The 19,982-nt window shown below is 46.6% G+C and overlaps 2 protein-coding genes across 4 annotated transcripts in view; both read right to left on the bottom strand.

The window, feature by feature from the left end:
- The window catches only part of NCR1 (natural cytotoxicity triggering receptor 1), a 35,852-nt gene extending 32,904 nt beyond the window's left edge, over nucleotides 1–2,948 (bottom strand). For all 3 annotated transcript variants that reach the window (XR_010344205.1, XR_010344204.1, XM_021671491.2), the window contains exons 1-5: nucleotides 2,545–2,948; nucleotides 2,432–2,467; nucleotides 1,961–2,245; nucleotides 501–776; nucleotides 223–270 (exon numbers count right to left, since the gene is read on the bottom strand). Coding sequence is in view for 1 of the 3 variants with exons in the window: in XM_021671491.2 (XP_021527166.2) it covers nucleotides 223–270; nucleotides 501–776; nucleotides 1,961–2,245; nucleotides 2,432–2,467; nucleotides 2,545–2,818 (919 nt within the window). In the remaining 2 variants the exon portion in view is untranslated. The remainder of the gene's footprint in view (nucleotides 1–222; nucleotides 271–500; nucleotides 777–1,960; nucleotides 2,246–2,431; nucleotides 2,468–2,544) is intronic.
- Nucleotides 2,949–7,968: 5,020 nt separating this feature from the next.
- FCAR (Fc alpha receptor) lies at nucleotides 7,969–18,844 on the bottom strand. The gene is given in 6 exon segments (XM_021671489.2): nucleotides 7,969–8,403; nucleotides 10,544–10,831; nucleotides 12,441–12,608; nucleotides 12,611–12,724; nucleotides 17,944–17,979; nucleotides 18,662–18,844. Coding segments are annotated over 6 exon segments (855 nt in total). The 5' UTR covers nucleotides 18,696–18,844; the 3' UTR covers nucleotides 7,969–8,188.
- Nucleotides 18,845–19,982: the final 1,138 nt, after the last annotated feature.

The following is a 19,982-nucleotide window of genomic DNA, read 5'->3' on the forward strand; positions in this document are numbered from 1 at the left end:
TTTTTGTATTTTTAGTAGAGACAGGGTTTCACCATGTTGGCCAGGCTGGTCTCGAACTCCTGACCTCAAGTGATGCACCCATCTCGGCTTCCCACCATGCTGGGATTACAGGTGTGAGCCACCGTGCTTGGCCTCAATGAATATGTTGAATGAATGCCCCGTTTTTAGTGTCATTGGGAGGCTCTGATCCCTCCTCTGAGCTTAGAAGGACCAGTTACTCACCAGGAGCGGTGGGGTCTGTAGGTGCAAGGCTGGTGTTCTCGGTGTCACCTGGAAAAGCAGATAAGAGCATAAGTAAGGCTTTTGGGTTTCCTCTGCTCTTACCATTTCTTTCTCTGCACCCTCTTCCTTCCTGTTTCTGGTGATCTTCCTCACACCACCAACTGGGCCCCCAGGAAGCCAACATCCCTTTGATACCCTCCACATCACGATCTGGGGATCCCTTAGGGCTCCAGGTAGGACATGGCAGCAGGAGGTGTGGGAATCGGGGCTCTCCTCACCTGTGACCAGGAGCTTCACTGACTCACTGGGGAAAGACCACGCATGGTTGTTATAGGAGCCAAAACATCGGTATGTCCCTCTGTGGGATGCGGTCACAGAGCCCATGGGGAATTCTGCCTGGACCTTCCCGTATCCGCGCCGTACGCTGGATCTTCCCTCCTTGAGCAGAAAGAAGGTGCTCGTCGCAGTCCCCAGACGGCAATAGAAGGTCACCTTCTCTCCCGAGATCACTTCCGGTCCAGGATGAACTGAGAGGGTGGGTGTGTCATACATTCCTACAAGAGAAGGCAGGGCCCCCGCACCAGAAACTCAGTGACGAGCAGCCAGCTATTTTAGAAAAATTATGATTACTTTGGTCAAATACACACAACAGAAGATTTACCATCTAAGCCATTTTAAAATTTATTTATCTGTTTGAGAGATGGAGTCTCACTCTGTTGCTCAGGCTGGAGTGCAGTGGCATGATCTCAGCTCAGTGCAAACTCCACCTCCCGGGTTCAAGTGTTTCTCCTGCCTCAGCCTCCTGAGTGGCTGGGATAATAGGTGCCTGCCACCATGACTAACTAAATTTTGTATTTTTAGTAGAGACAGGGTTTCACCATCTTGAGCAGGCTGGTCTTGATCGCTTGAGGTCATGATCTGCCCACCTTGGCCTCCCAAAGTGTTGGGATTACAGGTGTGAACCACCATGCCCAGCCTAAACCATTTTTTTTTTAAAATGATAGGGTTTATACCTAATACTGTATCACTTGATATAAAAACAAAAAAAGAAAAAGAAAAAGAAATGAAAAAAATAATGATACAGGGTCTTGCTCTGTTGCTCAGGCTGGAGTGCCATGGCACTATCTTGGCTCACTGAGGCCTCGACCTCCTGGGTCAGGAGTTCGAGACCAGTCTGGCTGACATGGTGAAATCCTATCCCTACTAAAAGTGCAAAAATTAGCCAGGCGTGGTGGCAGGTGCCTGTAGTCCCAACTACTTGGGAGACCGAAGCAGGATAATTGCTTGAATCCAGGAGGTAGAGGTTGCAGTGAGCTGAGATTGCACCACTGCACTCCAGCCTGGGGAACAGAGCGAGACTGTCTCAAAAAAAAAAAAAAAGCTAAAATATTTTTTTTAAAACCCACCACCTGTGATGGGTGAGGAAAGCAGAGTGTAAGCCACTGCGCCTGGCCCACAGGCAATGTTGTTGAGGACATTTGTCAGTCATACTCCTGCACACAAATATCTATCTCAGAATCTGTTTCTTTGAGAACTTGACCGAGGACACATCTGTTCCTAGGACATAGAGACGCTGTCTGCAGACAAGCCCTTGTAGGCAGGGATGTGATGAGTACACCCTCCACCCAACCTCCTTCCGAGGGAAGCAGCGTCTGAGTGGGGCTTGGAAGAATCAAGATGAGGCTCCATCCCGGCTGCAGACTGAGCTGGCTCTCCAGCTAGGAAGGGGGACACTTACCTGTTACCACCAGATCCAGTGAGTCGCTGGGTTCTGACCAGAGCTCCCCAACCCGATAGAAGCAGCTGTATCGCCCTGCCGTGCGGGAGGTCATGGCCGGGATGTGAAACTTGACTTTGTTAATGCGCTCAGGGGGTTTTGGTCTCTCCACGGCAGAAAGACTTCCTTCAAAATGCAGCTGGTATTCAACAGCCCCATAATTTCCCTGGCAATAGATGGTCACCAGCTTTTCCTTTGGAACCATGAAACTGGGCTTGGCCCAGATGGAGGGTTTTGGGAGAGTCTCTGGAAGGGAATCAGACGCTGGAGTCCCAGCTGAGCCCACTTTCCCACCCTAGGCTCCACCCAGCTGCTGGCCCTAAGCCCTCCTGGGAAGCCCGCACCCTGCCCCTTCTCCCCAGCTGTGTTTGGGTGGAGGCTGCTTGGCCTGAACCCGTAAGAGCGACCCTGAGCTTTGAAGGAAGGACTCACGCTGCTGGGTGCTGATCCTCTGGCTCAGACACAGCCCTGCAAGATGGGAATAATGAGACCTGTTGCCTCCCAGGCACACCCTGATTCCATTCCCCATCCAGGCAAGAACTCACCGAGGCAGAGCAGGGCAGGGATTGTGGAAGGCATCACTCTGATTCTGCTGGCATGGGGTGGTGACTGAGCCCGGCGTGCCAGGGAGATGCAGAGGAAGTGGTGGATGAGGCCAACCCTCATCACCACGTGGCTTTCACGTTGACTTTTTTCGTAAGAACGTTCACAATTCCCCTCCACCTCTGACCGTGAGCCTACGGAAAAGCCATGGTCTCTATGACACAGCTGTGGTCTAGCCAGATCCTCTGACAACTTTCTGCTCAGCCTGAAATACATTTCTGGGTCAACTTCTCTCTCTCTCTTTTTTTAAAAAATCTCTGCCCCGCCCCCTTTTTCTTTTTCTTTCTTTTTTTTTTTTAGAGATGGGGTTTTGCCATGTTGGACAGGCTGGTTTCCAACTCCTGACCTCAAGTGATCCACCCGCCTTGGCCTCCCAAAGTGCTGGGATTACAGGCCTGAGCCACTGAGCCCAGCCTCTTTTCTTCTTTTTTTTTTCCTGGGTTAACTTCTCGATTCTGCAATGTGGAAGTCACGCCCAGGGCTGATGCCCTAACCGCAAATCACTTCAAGTTGTAGTTCTAAATCCAAGGACATTTTGCTATGTTATTGATGTTCAAAGTCAAGAAATATCATTGACAGGATACTATTGTCTGAGCTATCGACTATATTCAAATTTCACCACTTGTTTCAGCAGTGACATGCATTTGGTTTAGGATTTAATCCAAGATTATGCAATTTATTTAATTGTCACGTCTCTTAAAAAAAAAAAAAAAAAACTCTAAGGCCGGGCGCAGAGGCTCACACCTGTAATCCCAGCAATTTGGGAGGCCAAGGTGGGTGGATTACCTGAGGTTGGGATTTCGAGACCAGCCCAAGCAACATGGAGAAATCCTGTCTCTACTAAAAAGTACAAAAATTAGCCGGGATGGCGGCATATGCCTGTAATTCCAGCTACTCAGGAGGCTGAGGCAGGAGAATCACTTAAATCCAGGAGGCGAAGGTTGCAGTGAGATGAGACTGTGCCATTGTACTCCAGCCTGGGCAACAGAGTGAGAATCTGTCTCAAAAATAAAAAAAAAAGAAAGAAAAGAAAATATAAGTATGCATGCTAATTTGTATATACATATCTGTATCTATCAATTATCTTCATCTGTCTATCTATCTGTGTTCTACCTATCACCTATCTGTATCACACACACACAGCCATGGGTTCATGCTGATGTCTCTGACTTCAACCCAACACTATAAAATTCATTCTAGCGCTGGGCGTGGTGGCTCACGCCTATAATCCCAGCACTTTGGGAGGCTGAGGCAGGTGGATCATGAGGTCAAGAGATCGAGACCATCCTGGTCAACATGGTGAAACCCCGTTTCTACTAAAAATACAAAAAATTAGCTGGGCATGGTGGTGCATGCCTGTAATCCCAGCTACTCAGGAGGCTGAGGCAGGAGAATTGCCTGAACCCAGGAGGCAGAGGTTGCGGTGAGCCGAGATCATGCCATTGCACTCCAGCCTGGGTAACAAGAGCGAAACTCTGTCTCAAAAAAAAAAAAATTCATTCTAACATTCTCTCTCCTTTTTTTTTTTTTTTTTGTAAATGAAAGGGATAAAGGGGAATATTATAGATTAAAGGAGACATAAAAGATACATTGTTAAAAATAGGAAAATCTACATTATAGTGTCTAGGGATGGACCCTTGAGGGATAGTCTTGAAATACCCAAGGAAGTAATTATGGAAAGTGTCAGGATATGTTTAGAATGAGGCTGGACTGTGATTGGAATGAGAGACACAAAAAGGCTTTTGGCTGCAGGAAAAGTTGTATTTCTAGACTAGAATGATGATAGCCAGATAATTTACCTTAAGACATTTTAAGTTACCTGGGTTTTTTTTGTACTGTGGTTTTCTGTATTTTGTTTTATTCTAATCTGTACATTAAAAAAAAAAGAGGAGTAGAATGAGAAACACTGAAACACAAAAAGAGAGTAGAATGAGAAACATGTAACAATCACTGCCCATCCAAATAATGAAACCAAGCTGGGTACATATCACCAGGCTCCTCTCTGCAGGGAGAGAGGGGGCTCTCATTAGGGTCTGGTTTCTCTCTTTGGGATTGGCTTCCCATTTCATTGCTCTCAACTGTCTTTGGTTCTGCTGTTAAGACTCTCAGATGTAACTCATGAGAAATATTTCCTTTTCTATGAGAGATGACTCATATTCACCAATAAGTGTATGTCTCAGCCTGTTTCCTGTCTTTTCAAAGCTGAGGACTTAGGAATGCAAAAGGCTTATTAGAAAGGAAAGAAAGAAAGAAAAGAAAAGAAAAGCAAGCTAGGGAAACAAAAAAGACTTCTGCAATGTACGTGTCTTTAGATCCATTTATCCCAACATGGTGGCCATTTTGCCAATATGACTACTCCCTTAAAACTTTGTGGGTTTCCTGTGTATCAGATTATTCTCTATTGGAAAAAAATATACCCCCAATTCTTTGCAAGACAGGACTGTGCACCTTTTGGGCATTTAAGACTGCTGTGGGACTGTGACCATATGATTCTTATATGACCTTAAGTCTAGCTGAGAGGGTTTACTTGACACCATCTTGAATCTTTCCAATGACTTAACAAAGAGTCACAGTGACTTCAGACCTTCTCTTCTGGGGCACTATTAACATTTGGGCAAGATGATTCTTTGCTGTGGAAAGCTGTCCTGTGCATTGTAGAATGTATAGCAGCACCCCTGACCTCTACTCACTAGATGCCGGAAGCATCCCTTCCCAGTTATGACGACAGAAAACATCTCCAGACAGTCTCCAAATGTCTCCTGAAAAGTAAAATTGGCCAGCAGAGAAACACTGAGTTACACTATTGATTTTTCTCCTCTTCAGCTTAGGTTTCATTTCACTCTGAGAACATTCTAGTAGCTGTAAATATTGGGAAGGAGGAACAATTTTAATTTTCTAACCAGAAATCCTTCACTGACCATCCCCTTTATAGTCTCTGAAAATTATGTTTGCTAACAGAAATTTTTTTTCCTTTAGCTTATCTTTTTTTTTTGAGATGGAGTTTCGCTCCTATCACCCAGGCTGGAGTGCAGTGGCCCTCTCTTGGCTCATTGCAACCTCTGCTTCCCGAATTCAAGCAATTCTCCTGCCTCAGCCTCCCAAGTGGCTGGGATTACAGGCACCCTTCACCACACCCAGTTAATTTTTTGTATTTTTGGTAGAGACGGGGTTTGACCATGTTGGACAGGCTGTTCTCAAACTGCTGACCTGTTATTCGCCCGTCTCAGCCTCCCAAAGTGGTGGGATTACAGGCATGAGCCACTGCACCTGACCATCTTTCTCTTTTACAGGCAGCTTAGAAAAGTCATTCGACCCCTTCAATATTCTATCTAGAAATCATATTACCAGATAACAAGTTCATTAGATACATTTTCTGTCTTCTAAGTTATTGTAGGTAGGAGTGTAGGCCACAAAGTGAGACTCCTTCATCTCTACAAAACTAAAAAAAAAAATAGCCAGCCATGGTGGCATGCGCCTATGTTTACAGCTACTTGAGAGGCTGAGGTGGGAAGTTCACTTCAGCCCAAGAGATCAAGGCTGCAGTGAGCTATGATTATGCCACTGCACTCCAACCTGGGTAACTGAGTGAGGCCTCCATTTCAAAAGGGAAAAAAACACTCCTACCGTTAGAGAAGAAGTCCTGTTAACATACCTCCAGGTCTGTGACAAAAGGAGGCCCTCTACTCTCCTAATAAAACACTCTGACTGGGAGTCTGGGTGTGGTGGCTCAAGCCTGTAATCCCAACACTTTGGAAGGCCCAGGCAGGCAGATCACCAGAGGTCAGGAGTTTGAGACCAGCCTGACCAACATGGTGAAACCCCGTCTTTACTAAAAATACAAAAAATTAGCTGAGCGTGGTGGCAGGCACCTGTAATCCCAGCTATTTGGGAGGCTGAAGGGAGAATTACTTGCCTATAATGGGACCCTACCAGTGGGAGTGATGAGAGTGAAAGGGAGACACACGGAACGTGAGATAAGAGGACAGAACTCAGTCCCGGAACTTCTTAGTCTTCATTTGAAGCCAAAGCTATTTGAAGCTTATTTATTTATTTTTATAACAGCCAGCATCACACTAAATAACACACAAATGCCTTCTGAGTTTGAGATGGATGATTTATTGTTTTTAAGTTGCTAATATAATTCACTGTTTATGTTGATGAACCAGCTTCATGACATTAGAATTCCAATGGATGATGAACTCCAGTCTGAAGATAAAGATGAGTTATCCACCTTGTCAGATTCATTTCAGAGCTTGTCTGCCCCTTGGGAAACAGCGGAAAACCTTAAGCCCTATAACGATTAAATAATATAGACCTCCAATTAGTAAGAAAAAGAAGTGAAAAAATAAATTAATGGGTTGATGTGAAACACGTGCCTCCGTTCCTTGTATGAAAATCCCTTAGAAATAGGGTTTGTGGGCCAGGCGCAGTGGCTTACGCCTGTAATCCCAGCACTTTGTGAGGCCGAGGCAGGCAGATCACCTGAGGTCGGGACCAGCCTGACCAACATGGAGAAACCCCGTCTCCACTAAAAATACAAAATTAGCTGGGCATGGTGGGGCTCATGCCTGTAATCCCAGCTACTCGGGAGGCTGAGGCAGAATTGCTGGAACCCAGGAGGTGGAGGTTGCAGTGAGTCAAGATCACGCCATTGCACTCCAGCCTGGGAAACAAGAGCGAAACTCCATTAAAAAAAGAAAGAAAGAAGAAAGAAAAAGAAAGGAAGGAAGGAAGGAAGGAAGGAAGGAAGGAAGGAAGGAAGGAAGGAAGGGAGACGAAATAAATAGGATTTGTGAAATAAATAGGATAATCCCCCCTGTAGGATTATGACTTTCACCCTCATCAATTTGTAGATGAACACAACAGAAGGCTGAGGTAGGAGGATTGCTTGAGACCAGGAGTTCAAGACCAGCTTGGGCAACACAGGCAGCGCCTCATCTCGACAACAAAAAATAAAGGAGGGGGGTTAGTGAATATGTTTGGCATGGTCACCAACTATTTATATTTAGGGAAAACACATTTAAAAAATATAAAAAGAAGGACAATATATATTAAACAGGATATAAAAAATCAGAAGACAGGTAAAGACGGAAAACCATAACTGATGTTCAGAAAGGTAAGGCGCAAATAGTATCAGGTCTGCACAAGAAAATACCATTTGATTGGTCTGAAAATGAACCTGACGGGACACGGTGGCTCATGCCTGTCATCTCAGCACTTTGGAAGGTCAAGGTGGGTGGATCACTTGAGGTCAGGAGTTCGAGACCAGCCTGGTCAACATGGCGAAACCCCATCTGTAGTAAAAATACGAAAATTAGCCAGGTGTGGTGGTGTGTGCCTGTAGGTCCAGCTACTTGGGAGGTGGAGGCACAAGAATCGCTTGTATCTGGGAGGCAGAGGTTGCAGTGAGCTGAAATTGCTCCACTGCACTCCAGCCTGGGCGACAGAGGGAGACTCCATCTGAAAAAAGGAAAAGGAAAAGGAAATGGATTCATGCTTGTTAGTGGGCTCTTCTCCCCTGTGTCCTTCAGGTGCTTCGTAGGACTCCACAAGGCCTGAGTCGTCTCTCCCTTCACATCCAGGTGTTCACCTGCAGACACGTGGCGTTTGTCCAAAGGTTGATTCTGTCTGACATTTCTGTTTGCTCCAGCTCAGTCCAGCCACGTCAGCCGAGGCTTCCTTGCCTAACGCCCTATGGCTGTGCCAACTTTCAGCCAGTGTGGCCAAGAGAGCCAGGAGGACCAGTCCTGCCACGGCCATGCGGATCAGGTTCTGCACCGTGTGATCTTGGCTCACGGCGTCTAGAGACATAATCGAAGGAGATGAATGGTTGGCGGCTGTGTTCCATTCCACCCCAACCCCAGAGCCCTGACATGGGAGCTCACTTCCCTATTTGTTTGCCAAAATGTGACTCCCTCCGACATCTCCTCAATGAGCTCACACTTCACAAGCACCACGCTGATTAGTTACCAAGACTGTGTCCACGGGCAAGGGACTCTGGTTTCCAAGGAAGTCCCATAAACTGGGAAGGAGGTGATCATGGGCAGGTTGTGTTTTCTTTCTTTTCTTTCTTTTTTTGTTTTTTTTTTTGAGATAGAGTCTTGCTCTGTCGCCCAGGCTAGAGTGCAGTGATCTGATCTCGACTCACTGCAATCTCTGCCTCCCAGGTTCAACCGATTCTCCTGCCTCAGCCTCCCGAGTAGCTGGGATTACAGGCATGCGCCGCCATGCCCAGCTAATAGTTTGTATTTTTAGTAGAGACAGAGTTTCACCATGTTGGTCAGGCTGGTCTTGAACTCCTGACCTTGTGATCCGCCCACCTCAGCCTCCCAGTGTGCTGGATGACAGGCGTGAGCCGCCACACCTGGCCAGGCAGGTTCTGTTTTCTTTTCCTTCTCTCATCACTTGGTGATTTCACCGAATGTCTAATCGTATCTCTACAACACCACCATACATTCAGAAACCTGAATTCTCTCCTCTGTGTGTTCCTCTCATACAAATGATATTACACTGTTGGTACGTGGAAACTAGAGAGGGGAAAATTTCAGGTAAACTTAGGTAAAATTTACCTCCACTATTGTGTGATTTTTTTGCTAGACATTGCTTTTTCTGAATCTTTTTTCCTCCTTTCTTCATTTGTTATATGAACTGCATAAGGCTATGTTCCTCTTAAGGATGTACTGCTCTGAAATTACAGGCCAGGCGAGGTAGCTTACGCCTGCAATCCCAGCACTTTGGAAGGTCAAGGTGGGAGGATCACTTGAAGTCAGGTTAGGAGTTCGAGACTAGCCTGGGCAACATGGCAAAACCCCATCTCTACTAAAAGTACAAAAATTAGCCAGGTGTGGTGGTGCATGACTGTGGTCTCAGTTACTCGGGAGGCTGAGGCACGAGAATTGCTTCAACCTGGGAGGCGGAGGTTGCAGTGTGACCAGAGATTGAGCCACTGCACTCCAGCCTGAGTGACAGAGTGAGATTCTATCTCAGAATAAATCAATACGTAAATAAATAAAATAGAAATGGGGCTCATGATAGAGGTTTTAAAAGCCTTTCCTATGAGCCCTCAGTCCCCACTTGATCCTCACGGTGAATTCTTGTATTGTTGGTGAGTTCAAGGATTTCCAGCTGCAACTGGAAAGGAGAGGTGTGCTAGTCCAGGTTGGGCCTGGTGTCCACTGTCTCAACACAGCCCATAAACATGTGACTCTAAAAGTCAGCCCTTCTTGGCCGGGTGTGGTGGCTGATGCCTGTAATCCCAGCACTTTGGGAGGCTGAGGCGGGTGGGTCACAAGGTCAGGAGTTTGAGACCAGCCTGGCCAACATGGTGAAATCTCATCTCTATGGTCCCAGCTACTCAGGAAGTTGAGGCAGGAAAATTGCTTGAACCCGGGAGGCGGAGGTTGCAGTGAGCCGAGATCGCACCACTGTACTCCAGCCTTGGTGACAGAGCGAGACTCCATATCAGAAAATAAAATAAAATAAAAATTAACCCTTTTTGGCCAGTAGTGGTGACTCATGCTTTTAATCCCAGCACTTTGGGAGGCTGAGGCGGGTGGATCACCTGAGGTCAGGAGTTCACTTGTCTGGCCAACATGGTGAAACCCTGTCTTCACTAAAAATACTAAAAAATTAGCCGGGTGTGGAGGCAGACACCTGTAATCCCAGTTACTTGGGAGGCTGAGGCAGGAGAATCCCTTGAACCCGGGAGGTGGAGGTTGCAGTGAGCCGAGATTGTGTCACTGCACTCCAGCCTGGGCCACGAGGTGAGACTCCATCTCAGTCAAGCATAGAGCCGGGGAAGCCCTCCCCTGTCCGCTGTCCTGGAGTGAGCGAGTCTCTGCTTCTCTTCACTTTACCCTCAGTGCACCTCTTCGGATCCCTGCCCAGTGACACAGCCCTGACACCCAACCCGGACACGGGGCTGGCCTGGGAGGTACCTACCTGTGACCACAAGCTCCAGGGCATTACTGGGCGCGGACCACACGTAGGGGCTGCTGCTGTACCAACCGTAGCACCTGTAACTCCCTGAGACGTTGAGGTCCAGAGGACCCAGAGGGAAGTTGGCCGGGTGTTCCCCACTTTGGTGCCGTGGCAGAGAAAGTTCTCCCTCCTTGGCCAGTGAAAATCTGTCAAACGGGAGGCGTGCCGAGCTACACGTGAAGGAAATATTCTCTCCTGGCCTCACCACACGACCCCGATCTGCAGAGAGGAAGGGTTTGTCATACAAGCCTAAGAGAGAAAAGAGTGAGATGTTAGCAAGAACGTTTCTCCTTTATTCTTTTTATTTATTATTATTTTCTGAGATGGAGTCTTGCTTTGTCATTGAGGCTGCAATGCAGTGGCGCAATCTCGGCTCACTGCAACCTCTGCCTCCCGGGTTCAAGCGAGTCTCCTGTCTCAGCCTCCTGAGTAGCTGGGATCACAGGCACCTGCCACCACACCCAGGTAACTTTTGTATTTTTAGTGGAGACGGGGTTTCACCATGTTGGCCAGGCTGGTCTGGAACTCTTGACCTCAAGTGATCCACCTGTCTCAGCCTCCCAAAGTGTTGGGATTACAGATGTGTGCCACCAAGCCCAGCCTCTTTTTTCTTTTTAAAAATTTATCTATTTTTAAAAAGAAATAATTTTTATTTTTTTTAGAGAGGGTCTCACTCTGTCACCCAACATCAATAGCCATATTCACATGTACAGTATAAACCTTCGCTATGAGGAGATGGAAATGGCACTTCACTTCTGTGGTCTTCCTTGCAATATCCCATAACCCAGTGTAGCCATGAGCAAAACGTCAGGCAATTTCCAATAGTGGGAGGACCCTTGAAACTAATGGACCTCTACTCTCAGAACTGACAAGGTCATGGAAAACCAGGATCATCTGAGAAGCTGCGACAGCCAAGAGAAACCTAAATATACGTGACATCTGAATGCAATGTGTAATCTTTATTTTTTTTTTTTTCAGACAGAGTCTCTCTCTGTCACCCAGGCTGGGGTGGAGTGGCACGATCTCGGCTCACTGCAACCTCCACCTCCCGGTTCAAGCAATTCTCCTGTCTCAGCCTCCTGAGTAGCTGGGACTACAGGTGCATGCCACCATGCCTGGCTAACTTTTGTATTTTTAGTAGAGATGGGGTTTCACCATGTTGGCCAGGCTGGTCTCAAATCCTGACCTTGTGATCTGCCCACCTTGGCCTCCCTAAGTGCTGGGATTACAGGCGTGAGCCACCATGCCCGGCTGCAATGTGAAATCTTGAATGAGATTCTGGAACAGAGAAAGAGTATCAGATAAAAACTAAGAAAATCTAAGTAAGCTATAGACTTTATCTGAGGATGTGTCGATGTTCATTAATGTAAGAAATGTGCCATGCTAAACAGAAAACCAAACATCGCATGTTCTCACTCATAAGTGGGAGTTGAACAATGAGAACAGGTGGACACAGGGAGGGGAACATCACACACTGGGGCCCATTGGGGAGTGGGGGGCTAGGGAGGGAGAGCATTAGGAGAAATACCTAACGTAGATGATGGCTTGACGGGTGCAGCAAACCACCATGACAAGTGTACATGTAGGTAACAAAGCTGCACGTTCTGCACATGTACCCCAGAACTTAAAGCATAATAATAATAAAAAAGGAAAGAAGTGTACCATAGTAATGTAAGATGTTAACTCTGGGGGAAATGGGGTGCCAGATATCTGAGAACTCTCTGAAGCAACCATCTTGATTTTTTTTCTCTCTCTCTTTTTTTTTTTTTGGCAAATCTAAAACTTCTCAAAAAATAAACTCTATTAAAAATAAGAAAAAAAACCCACACCAGGGCCGTGGACCTGGATGTTTCCTTACCTGTCACCACCAGCTCCAGGGCGTTACTGTAATGTGACCAGCTGAAGCCTCTCTTGTATCGGCAGTGATAGCGCCCTGCCGTGTTTGTGTCCATGTGGTCAACGGTGAACTCACTCTCGTTCCAAAACCCCAGTTTCCTGTCTACCTCCTTGTACGTGGAGTTTTTTTGATCACCAGCTGGGTCAGGAAAGACTCAGGACTGCTCTGGCACTGGATTTTTGCAGATCCATGCCGGGGAACCACAGGACTCGATCTGGCAAATATGAGAGGCATGGGAAAGTTCCCTGGAAGAAAATAAAGCCCAGACTCAGGTGGCCCGCCATGGGGAAGCCATTCCTTTCCTTCTCTGTGGGGGAATTAAAAATAAATTAGGGTGTGAAGAACCTATAATTCTTTATTTTTAAAAATTTTAAATAGGCCGGGCGCAGTGGCTCATGTCCATAATCCCAGCACTTTGGGAGGCCGAGGATGGTGGATCACAAGGTCAGGAGTTCAAGACCAGCCTGACGAATCCTCGCTGGATGATTTGAATGATGGCAGCAGTTGCAGCAGCATTTAAAACTCTGGAGATCCCACATCTGAATGCTGGCACACTGACAAATACTACCAGAAGGATTGTCATGTTTACCAGGTGAAACCCCATCTCTACCAAAAAAAGAAAACCCCCCAAATTTTCTGGGTGTGGTGGTGTGTGCTTGTAGTCCCAACTACTCAGGAGGCTGAGGCAGGAGGATCAATTAGCCTGATAGGTGGAGGCTGTAGTGAGCCGAGATTGTGCCACTGCCCTCCAGCCTGGGCGACAAACAAGATCCTGTGTCAAAAAACAGAACAAACATATGAGAGAGCCTTGCGGCTAAGATTCTACATGCTGGCCAGCGCTCCTGAGTGCCACCTACTGGATCACACTTCAAAATACAGCACTGAAATATTTTACCATTACACAGCACCTGTGAAAATGAAGGAAAAAATCCAGCCACAAATAAAGATTCTGTGCAGAGTCCCAGCATCTGAAAACACCCAGAAATGAAGACAAGTCACTGTACTCAGCTGACATCACAGTTAAAGGAATGGCAGCCCTCGCACATGAGAAAGAATCAACACGAAGACCGGGCGTGGTGACTCACGTCTGTAATCCCAGCACCTGGGGAGGCTGAGGTGGGCGGATCACCTGAGGTCGGGAGCTCCAGTCCAGCCTGACCAACATGGCCAAACCCGGTCTCTATTAAAAATACAAAACTTTTCTGGGTGTGGTGGCACACGCCTGTAATCCCAGCTACTTGGGAGGCTGAGACAGGAGAAGCGCTTGCACCCAGGAGGTGAAGGCTGCAGTAGTGAGCCGAGATCACGCCACGGCACTCCAGCCTGGGTGACAGAGTGAGACTCACAAAGAAAGAAAGAAAAAAAAAAAGAATCAACACAAGAACGCTGGCAACTTACTAGTTCCCTGGAAATCTGGTTCTCAGCTAGATTGAGATGATGGAAATGAGGGACGTGGAATTCAGAATCTGGATGTCAGATTTGCTCATTGAAATTGAGGAGAAATTTGAAACAATCCGAGGAATCCACAGTGGGGACAAACTGGCTTTTCGAGTTCCCAGAGTTCTTGTGTTGCGTTTTCTTTTTTTGACTCAGTCTCACTCTAGTCTGGCAGGCTGGAGTGCAGTGATGTGATCTTGGCTCACTGCAACCTCCACCTCCCAGGTTCAAGTGATTCTCCTGCTTCAGCCTCCTGAGTAGCTGCGATTACAGGCACCTGCAACCATGCCTGGCTAATTTTTGTATTTTTAGTGGAGTTGAGGTTTCACCATGTTGGCTGTGCTGGTCTTGAACTCCTGAACTTGTGATCCATCCTCCTCGGCCTCTCAAAGTGCTGGGATTATAGGTGTGAGCCGCCATGCCCGGCTCTGTCGATTCTTTTTCATGTGTGGGGGCCTGGTCGCTATGCTGGCACCTCACCTCCAGCATGCCACAGCCACCATACAGAGAGGAGTCCAGTCTCTCTTCCCTGTGAGCCCCACCCCCACTTTACCGGGCAGGGCCCCCAGCTCGGGACTGCAGAGCGGCCGCCCTACCCTCGGCATACTCCCTGGTCGTGGCTCTGTGTTTCTCTGGGGAGTAGCTCTGGGGAGTGGCTCCCAGAGGCAACTGACAACCCCTCTGCCACTGCCGAGGCAAGGGTTCTGCCCCTGCTGCCCTTGGTCTGGCAGAGAAACAAAGAGCCTGGGGGCTTCGTTCATGCTTCCAGCACAGCACAGCCACCACACAGACGGGAGCTCAGTCTCCCCTCCCCGTGAGCCGTCAACCCCCTTCTCTTCACCAAGCTGCAGCCTGAGCCAGCAGCACAGCAGCCCCACCTTCTGGCGGAGCTTTCCCAGAGGGAAAAAGTGGGTCTGCATTTCTCTGTGGCGGAGCTTCCAGAGGCCACTGAAAGTCCCTCTGCTTCTCCCACTGCAGTGGTGCTGCTCTTGCTGCCCTCAGACTGGGGAAGGAGCAAAGACTCTGAGTGCTTTAGGCCAGACGCGGTGGCTCATGCCTGTCATCCCAGCACTTTGGGAGGCTGAGGCAGGAGGATCACGAGGTCAGGAGTTTGAGACCAGCCTGGCCAACATGGTGAAACCCCGTCTCTACTAAGAATACAAAAATTAGCCAGGTGTGGTGGTGTGTGCCTGTAATCCCAGCTACTCGGGAGGCTGAGGCAGGAGAATTGCTTGAATCTGGGAGGCGGAGGTTGCAGTGAGCTCAGATCACACCACTGCACTCCAGCCTGGGTGACAGAGCAAGACTCTGTCTTGAAAAAAAAAAAAAAAGAATTTCCAACCAAGAATCTCATTCTCAGCCAAACCAAGTTTCATAACTGATGGAGAAATAAGATCCTTTTCAGACAAGCAAATACTGAGGGAATTTATTACCACCAGGCCTGCCTTACGAGAGTTCCTAAGAGGAGCTCTAAATATGGAAAGAAAAGACCATCACCAGCCACTACAAAAACACACTTACGTATACAAACCAGGACCACTATGAAAAAACCACACAAACAAGTCTGCATAGTAACCAGCTAACAACATGTCAGGAGAAAATCCGCACATACAAATACTAACCTAGAATGTAGATGGCCTAAAGGTCCTAATTAAAATGCAGAGTGGCAAATTGGATAAAGAAGAGAGATCAGCGTGGTGGCTCCTGCCTGTAATCCCAGCACTTTGGGAGGCTGAGGTGGGGGGATCACTTGAGGTCAGGAGTTTGATACCAGCCTGGCCAACATGATGAAACCCCATCTCTAATAAAAATACAAAAAAAAAAAAAAAAAAACCCAAAAAACCACATTACCTGGGCGTGGTGGTGCACACCTGTAATCCTAGCTACTTGGGAGGCTGAGGCAGGAGAGTTGCTTGAACCCGGTAGGCGGAGGTTACAGTGAGTCGAGATCATGCCATAAACAGACTAATAATGAGCTCCAAAACTGAATCAGTAATAAAAATCCTGCAGAGCAGATAAAGCCCAGTACCAGACAGACTCACAGCTGAATCCCAATAGACATATACAGAAGAGCTACTCCTGCTGAAACTATTCCAAAAAACTCAGGAGGAGGGAGGCTCAACAACTCATTCTATGAGGCCAGCATCATCCTGATGCAAAAACGTGGCAGAGACGTATCAAAACTAGAAAACTTCAGGACGATATCCTCGGTGAACACAAATGCAAAAATCCTCAAGAAAATACTAGCAAACAATCCAGCAGCACAGCTGAAAGTGAATCCACCACCATCAAGTAGGGTTTATTTCTGGGATACAAGATCGTTTCAATATACACAAATCTTAAATATGATTCATCACATAAACAGAACAAAAAAACTCCCACATAATCATCTCAATAAGGCTTTTGATGACATTCAACATCCCTTTATGTTAAAAAAACAAGACAAACTAGGCATTGAAGAAACATATTTCAAAATAATAAGAATGATCTGACAGACCCACAGCCAACATCGTATTGAATGGGCAAAGCTGGAAGCATTCCCCTTGAAAACTGGCACAAGGCACGGATGCCCTCTCTCATCACTTCTATTCACCATAGTACTGGAAGTCCTGGCCAGAGCAGCCAGGCAAGAGAAAGAGATAAAAGTCATCCAAATAGGAACAAAGGAAGGAAAACCGTCCTTCTTTGCAGATGACTTGATTCTGTATCTAGAAAACCAGTCTCTGCCCACACTTCTTTTTTTTTTTTTGAGACAGAGTCTTGTTCTGTCACTCAATTTTGACTCGCTGCAACTTCTGTCTCTAGGGTTCAAGCAATTCTCCTGTCTCAGCTTCTGGAGTAGCTGGGATTACAGGCATGCACCACCACGCCTGGCTAATTTTTTGTATTTTTAGTAGAGACGGGGTTTCACCACGTTGGCCAGGCTGGTCTTGAACTCTTAACCTCAGGTGATCCGCCCACCTCAGCCTCCCAAAGTGCTGGGATTACAGGCGTGGGCCATTGTGCCCAGTCATACTTCTTAATCTGATAAACAACTTTGGCAAAGTTCTGGGACAGAAAATCAATATACAAAAATCAGCAGCATTTCTGTACACCAAAAACATCTAAGCTGAGTGTCACATCAAGAACAGAATTCATTCACAGTTACCACAAAAAAGAATAAAATGCCTAGGAAGACAGTTAACTGGGGAGCTGAAATATCTCTGCAAGGAGAACTACAAAAACCGAGATGACACAAACACATGGAAGAACATTCCATGCTCACGGACAGGAAGAACGAATATAGTTCCACACGCAAGTAATTCAGGCTGTGGTCTTTGGAAGGAGCTGGAAGAGAGAAGACACGGATGGACGTGGGGCTCACACCCACTAGGAGGCTAAGGCAGTAGTAGCTGGGGTGGCAGAACACTCAGTAGTACTCTGACTACTTCATGCTTAGTACTGCAGGAGTACTGTAGAATACTAGAATGTTCCGTAGGGTTAGACTATGGCAGGTTCCCTTTAAATGAAGCGATGTAAATAGACAGGAGGAAGTAGCTTGCTAAAATAAAATAGAATCAGGGTAAGGAAGGATGTTGGGCAAATGACTCCTGACTTCCTCACTCTTGTGGTGGGAGCAATCAGCTGGTTACGGGTCCCTCACGGGCAGTCTGACAGAGGCGAGGACTAACTATAAATCCCGGCCTGAGCATGAGTGAGTCTGAAGGGTCTAGAGATAATGAAGTGAGATGGAACGAATCAAGGGAAGCACAGCAGAAACAACTATAATGGGGACTAAAATAGGAATCTCTCTGTGCTTCAGGCTATTCCTCAATTTCTTTTTTCTTTTTTTTTTTTAAAAGACGGGGTTTCACCATGTTGGTCAGGCTGGTCTTGAACTCCCGACCTCAGGTGATCCGCCCGCCTTGGCCTCCAAAGTGCTTGGACTACAGGCATGAGCCACCACGCCCGGCCTATTCCTCAATTTCTTTATCCCAGAGTTTCCAAGAGGGTCTAAAGGGCTGGGAGAGAGTCACGGGACACTTACCTTCCTGTGCCTGAATCCTCTGCCCCAGACAGAGCACTGGAAGAGAGAGATATATGAAAAATCAAGCTTCCATTTCCAAGCTTTATGACAAATCACCCTCTGTAATAACAGACCAGAAAAAGCCCAGTACCAGATGGATTCACAGCTGAATCCCACCAGATACATAAGCTGGTATGATTCCTACTGAAACTATTCAAAAAAATCCAGGTGGAGGGACTCCTCCCCAACTCATTTTATGAGGCCAGCATCATCCTGATAAGAAAACATGGCAGAGACACAACAAAAACAGAAAACTTTGGGACAGTAACTTTGTTGAACATAAATGCAAAAATCTTCAACAAAATACTAGTAACCATATTACTACATGGGGTTCGATCATATTTTTTCCTTCTACAACAATCACCGTTTTGAGGCTTATTCTTTATTTTTCCCTTTTAGAGTCCAGCCTCTAAGTCTCTCCTTGATAGGAACCCTGGAACCATCATGAATCCCAGACAACACACCATAGGTTTAACAAAAATAACTGAGCCCCACAACCTAGCTCGGACTTGGGCAGAGACAAATTTATAGATATATTGGCAAAGACTGCCCTTCTACTAAGGAGATCAGACTCTCCTTTGCAGCTATAAAAATCTCATAGTCATACTGTTAAGAGACACCCCGGTTATTTTGGGATTCCCCCATCTTCCCCTCTAACCCACTTTACTCTGAAACTCACCGAGACAGAGGAGGGTGGTCTCTTTGGGGGCCATCAAGCTGACACAGCCTCACCCCGTTGGCCTCCTTTTAATGCACGTTAGCAGGATGACTGACACTCATAAGTATAAGCTTCTCAGGAAGTATGAGGACAGAGCCCCCCATCGGAGAATTTCTACATCAGTTGCCTCACAGCGAAGAGGAACGGTTCATTCCCAAAGAACTTAGTTCCGGGTTGTTCTTGGGTGGAGCCTAAGAGAAGACCTATATTTCCTTCTTTCTTTTCTTTCTTTTCTTTTCTTTTCTTTTCTTTTCTTTTCTTTTCTTTCTTTCTTTCTTTTTCTTTCTTTCTTTCTTTCTTTTTCTTTCTTTCTTTCTTTCCTTTCTTTCTTTCTTTCTTCTTTCTTTCTTTCTTTTATAAATAGCGATGGGGTCTTGCTATGTTGGCCAGGATAGTCTCTAACTCCTGGCCTCAAGAAATCCTCCTGCCTAAGACCTATATTTCTATTTATGTTTCAAATGAGAAGTGAATTTGCCTCAAGCCAGTGTCTAATGGTATTCAAATCGATCTCTGAACCCATTCCTACATCCAAATGGAAGGGCCTGGGACAGAATGTAAGGCGGATGGCATACAGGCAGAGATGGTCTTCACGGGGCCATCACTCCAAAGCTCTGTGGCTTTGTCTGTTCTGAACTTATGTTTAATCTCTGGGATTCACAGTCAGAGTATATTTTCTTGGGCTTGATCAGGCATGCAGTATACCCTTATTCTGTAAAGCTGAATGTGGAGGCATTTTCTATGGAGCAATATGTTGTCTCTAAATAAAGAATCTACTAATTTATTTTACTGTGTTTTTTTTAAAATTTGTATAAATTTAAGGACCCGGGTGCGGTGGCTCACGCCTGTAATCCCAGCACTTTGAGAGGCCGAAGCGGGTGGATCACCTGAAGTCAGGAGTTTGAGACCAGCCTGGCCAACACAGTGAAACCCCATCTCTACTAAAAACATGAAAAGTTAGCCAGGCGTGGTGGCAGACACCTGTAATCCCAGCTACTCGGGAGCCTGTGGCAGGAGAATCACTTGAACCCGGGAGGTGGAGGTTGCAGTGAGCTGAGATCGTGCCACTGCACTCCAGCCTGGGTGACAGAGTGAGACTGTGACTCAAAAAAAAAAAAATACTATTGTTATTGTTTACAAATGATACGGCTTTCTACTGGGAGAGAGATACTCACTAACTGGTTGAATTTCGGGAACCGCAGTGGCCGACATTTACTAACGGGCAGGGACAGATTGTGTCAACTTTCCACAACATTGGAGACGTTTTGTTTTTTGTTTTCTCCTT

The sequence above is a fragment of the Aotus nancymaae genome, unplaced genomic scaffold, assembly GCF_030222135.1.
Source record: "Aotus nancymaae isolate 86718 unplaced genomic scaffold, 86718_ANA_hifiasm-v0.15.2.pri h1tg000028l, whole genome shotgun sequence".
Classification (NCBI taxonomy): domain Eukaryota; kingdom Metazoa; phylum Chordata; class Mammalia; order Primates; family Aotidae; genus Aotus; species Aotus nancymaae.